Source organism: Erithacus rubecula (genome assembly GCF_903797595.1).
Source record: "Erithacus rubecula genome assembly, contig: scaffold_351_arrow_ctg1, whole genome shotgun sequence".
Taxonomy (NCBI): Eukaryota; Metazoa; Chordata; class Aves; order Passeriformes; family Muscicapidae; genus Erithacus; species Erithacus rubecula.
Genome location: NW_027635981.1, coordinates 2,966 through 7,408, shown reverse-complemented (window position 1 = coordinate 7,408; position 4,443 = coordinate 2,966). Strand labels below are relative to the sequence as shown.

The 4,443-nt window shown below is 42.7% G+C and overlaps 1 protein-coding gene across 1 annotated transcript; it reads left to right on the top strand.

Moving 5' to 3' along the window:
• Positions 1-835: 835 nt before the first annotated feature.
• LOC306816050 (uncharacterized protein) lies at positions 836-3,176 on the top strand. Its single transcript, XM_079332547.1, has 3 exons — positions 836-1,315; positions 1,764-1,834; positions 2,167-3,176. The coding sequence occupies exons 1-3, from the start codon at positions 996-998 to the stop codon at positions 2,907-2,909; spliced, it is 1,134 nt and encodes a 377-aa protein (XP_079188673.1). The 5' UTR covers positions 836-995; the 3' UTR covers positions 2,910-3,176.
• The last annotated feature ends 1,267 nt before the right edge of the window (positions 3,177-4,443 follow it).

Genomic DNA, 4,443 nt, shown 5'->3' with positions numbered 1-4,443 from the left:
AGCCAAATGGTAAGTATAGATTAGTTCAAGATTTAAGAGCAATTAATAACATCACTAAAGATATACACCCAGTAGTAGCTAATCCGTATACATTGTTGACAGCTGTGTCGGAAAGGTTTAAGTGGTTCACAGTGATTGATTTGAAAGATGCATTTTTCTGTATCCCCTTGGCACTTGAAAGTAGGAAATACTTTGCCTTTGAGTGGGAGAACCCAGACACGGGACGCAAGAAGCAGCTCACCTGGACGCGTCTACCACAAGGATTCAAAAACTCACCAACTATTTTTGGAAATCAATTGGCTCGAGAGTTAGAAGAATGGAAGACGACTCAGGTAAAAGAATCACCTTTCTTATATGTTCTCCTACAATATGTTGATGACATCTTTATAGCCTCCACAGAAAAGGATGTTTGCCTCAGACTCACTATTGGATTACTTAATATGCTGGGACAAGCTGGATACCGAGTATCGAAAGAAAAAGCTCAGCTGGTAAGAACCCAAGTAATTTACCTAGGCTGCGAAATTTCACAAGGGGTGCGAAAGTTGGGGGTTAATCGAATACAAGCAATTTGCACCATACCCACACCACGAAATCCACAAGAGTTAAGATCCTTTTTGGGCATGGTAGGGTGGTGCCGCTTGTGGATCCCAGAATTTGGACTAAAAGCAAAACCCCTGTATGAGGCAGCCAAAAGCCCTGTGTTTCAGTGGGGACAAACTCAAGAAAAAGCATTCCAGAGTCTGAAACAAGCCTTAAAGGAAGCCCCAGCATTAGGATTGCCAGATCTTACAAAACCTTTTCAACTATACGTAAATGAGAGACAGAGACTGGCAATAGGGGTGCTCACCCAAAAACTGGGCTCATGGAAGCGCCCGGTGGGGTACTTCTCAAAGCAGCTAGACACTGTAAGTGCCGGATGGCCAGGTTGTCTTAGAGCTGTGGCAGCAACAGTGCTTCTAATTCGGGAAGCCAGAAAATTGACTCTGGGGAAAAGGATGGAAGTATTTGTTCCCCACATGGTCATTGCGGTTTTGGAACAAAAGGGGGGGCATTGGCTCTCATCAAGCCGCATGTTACAATACCAGGCACTTCTCCGAGAACAAGATGACATTGAATTAAAAATAACTAATCATCTCAACCCAGCAGAATTTCTTAGGAGCAGCAGCCAGGAAGAAGGAGGCGAATTGACACATGACTGCGTAGAAATCATTGAACAGGTGTATGCCAGCCGGAAGGACCTGAAAGACGAGCCTTTGGAGAATCCGGAATGGGAACTGTTTACAGATGGATCCAGCTTTGTGGAAAACGGAACCAGGTATGCGGGATATGCAGTAGTGACTTTGACACAAATAATAGAAGCTCAAGCTTTAACCCCGGGAACTTCAGCCCAGAAAGCCGAGATACATGCTCTGGTGAGAGCCTTAGAATTGAGTCAAGGGAAAAGAGTAAACATTTGGACTGATTCAAAATACGCCTTTGGAGTAATACATGTACATGGAGCACTATGGAAAGAAAGAGGACTGTTGAATTCTCAAGGATCAGAAATTAAGCACAAAGAACAAATATTAGCACTATTGGAAGCAGTGCATAAACCTCAGGCAGTGGCAGTGATGCATGTAAAAGGACATCAAAAGGAAGAGGGAAAAGCGTTCCAAGGAAACCAGTTGGCTGACAGAGTTGCCAAACAGGTTGCCCGAGAGGTATGGACACAATTAGCTTTATTGCCAGTGCGAATTAACCCTGCAACTTCTTTTCTTGAGCAGAAACCATGGTATACACATGAAGATGAGAAGCTTGCTCAATTTCTCCAGGCCCAGAAGAATGAAAAAGGATGGTATGTCACAGCTGTAGGTCAGGTTCTACTGCCGACAAAAGTAATGAAAACAATTTTAGAAATCGAACATAACAAGTGCCATTGGGGAGCAGACGCATTGGTACAATTTTTAAAACATGAGGTGATTTCCAACCAGATGTTAACAATGGCAAAACGGATTAACGCCACGTGTCCTGTCTGTATTAAAAATAACCCAGTGACACGAAGGCAAGTACAACTAGGAAAGTTACAAGTAGGGCCGCAACCAGGAGACTATTGGCAAATAGATTTCTCAGAGCTACCAAAAGCACAAGGGTACCGTTATTTACTGGTGTATGTGTGTACTTTTTCAGGGTGGCCGGAAGCTTTCCCGTGCAGGACTAACCAGGCAAAGGAAGTAATTAAAACCTTACTACGAGAAATCATTCCTAGATTTGGGATCCCATTAGGAATGTCCTCAGATAGGGGACCTCACTTTGTAGCTGGAGTAGTCCAAGAGGTAGCCAGAGTATTAGGGATAGCCTGGGATCTCCATACGCCCTGGAGACCACAATCTAGTGGCCAGGTAGAACGGATGAATCAGACATTAAAAGGGCAGATTAAGAAAATTTGTCAGGAAGCAAAGATACAGTGGCCCCAGGCACTACCTCTAGCCTTGCTAAGAATCAGGATTAAACCCAGAGAAAAGATAGGAGTAAGTCCATACGAAATTTTGTATGGCAAGCCATATCATGCTGCAACTTACAAAGGGGACCCTCACTTAGTAGGAGATCAAGTATTGTTGAGTTACATTTTGTCTTTAAATAAAGTCCTTACAGCGCTGCGGGGAGCATTGCAGTGGAACCGGCCTCTGCCCTTGGAAAATCCTGTCCATGACATCCAGCCAGGAGATCAAGTATATGTAAAGAACTGGAATACAGAACCCTTGAAAGAAGTATGGGGCGGTCCTCACCAAGTGATCATGACTACCTACACGGCAGTGAAAGTCCAAGGGATCGACAACTGGATTCACTACACTCGAATCAAGAAGGTCCCGTCAAGATGGGAAGTACAGCCTCTGTCTGCAACAAAGCTGGTGTTCAGGGCAAGGACTTAGTTCTTTTAACATTAGTCTGTATAATGCAGGTGGGAGAAGCATTTGTTAAAATTACAGTTCCGGAGCCAGATGTAATGGTGCCAGAAGGTGCGGGAATAAATTTAACCTGTTTGTTTTCTGACAACCAGAGAGCTGGATTAAAAGAAGTAAAGGTAGCCTGGAGACAAATCACCACAGACGAAGTATTTACAGAAGGAATCGTGACATTTTGGGATATGGAACAGCAAAGAGGTAACACCACATTGACAATATCTCATATGCAAGCTGATCAGGTAGGACAATTCTCATGCATTGTGTGGATTAGAGAAAACTTTGATTATGGGGACATAAATGTAGGTATTTTAAAGGAAAATAAAACCCGAAGGGGGTACTCGGTGCAGGTAATACCAGTCAGTGCACGAGTAAATATGTGGAATGGATTGAGAGATACAAGCCTGGCACTACAGAGAAACCAGGAACAACAAAATTTAGTAGTAGGGTTAATTCGAGATTTTGGACAAATACAAAACGTATCAAAAATAACGGCATGTTTACCTCTGCCACAAGCTGCAGGGGAACCAATCCCTTGGGGAGTGATTCCAGTAGGAAATTTACCCCTAATAAAAAGAGGTAAGAATGGAAGTTGTGAATTAAAATTACGAAATAAAATCGAAATTGAAGTAAAATGGGAAAAGGTTGGAGAAACATTAAGAATATTAACCTATAAGGATTGTCTAATTAGCCATGGAAGGTTAGGACAAATTAGGGATTGGGGAATTCAATTAGCGACAGGGGGAAAAGTAAAACCTGAAGATGCTAAGTGGGAATGTTTTCTACCACATTGGCAAAAGAAAAGAATACCTAAAAATGAAAGCTATTATGAAATGATATGCCAGAACTCATCCCGGCAGGAATCCTCGTGGGACAGTTGGAAAACGGTATGGGGCCCCAGCATATTAGAACATTATAGTTACATTGGACAAGTTAATTGGTGTGTCCAATGGACGGGAAGCAGAAATGCCACTCACACAGAAGTATCTCAAACCAGCACATCTACAAAAACTTTGAGCGCCACAAAAGAAAATTGGAACTGCACCCAAATTCTCACCTGTGACACTCCAGAGAATCAAATTAGTTTGGCACCGGTCAGAATGCTTATAAAATGGGGTTGTGAGTGTAGAAAACTTAACCATACAATTCCAGGAAGTGCTTTCCCGCAGGACCAGAAGGGTAAAACTTTGAGCTGTAAGGATACAACTATCAGGAGTCCAGGAAATTTAGTATGGATTATGGGACATGGACAATGGACAACACATTTGCCATTAGACGGGCCTGTAACACAAATTACCTTAGGGGTTCCCACATTATGTCCTTTTTGGAAACAGTCTAAATTAACGAAGAAAGAGATGCAGTCACGAGCAAAGAGAGAAACAAATAAGTAGCAGAAGAACTAGGACAGGGAAATGAAGATGAATGGCATGAACCCTCATCAGGAGTTAAATTTGGGTGGGTATTGGAATCCTTGTTTGCACCAATTTCTACATATAGAAACCGG

Excerpts from the sequence above, each read along its gene's own strand:
- LOC306816050 (XM_079332547.1), top strand. The coding sequence starts at position 996 with ATGGAAGTATTTGTTCCCCACATGGTCATTGCGGTTTTGGAACAAAAG. Across the intron at positions 1,316-1,763 it reads TTTGTGGAAAACGGAACCAG|AAACCATGGTATACACATGA; the intron begins GTATGCGGGATA and ends TTTCTTGAGCAG. Across the intron at positions 1,835-2,166 it reads CAGAAGAATGAAAAAGGATG|GGTGGCCGGAAGCTTTCCCG; the intron begins GTATGTCACAGC and ends GTACTTTTTCAG.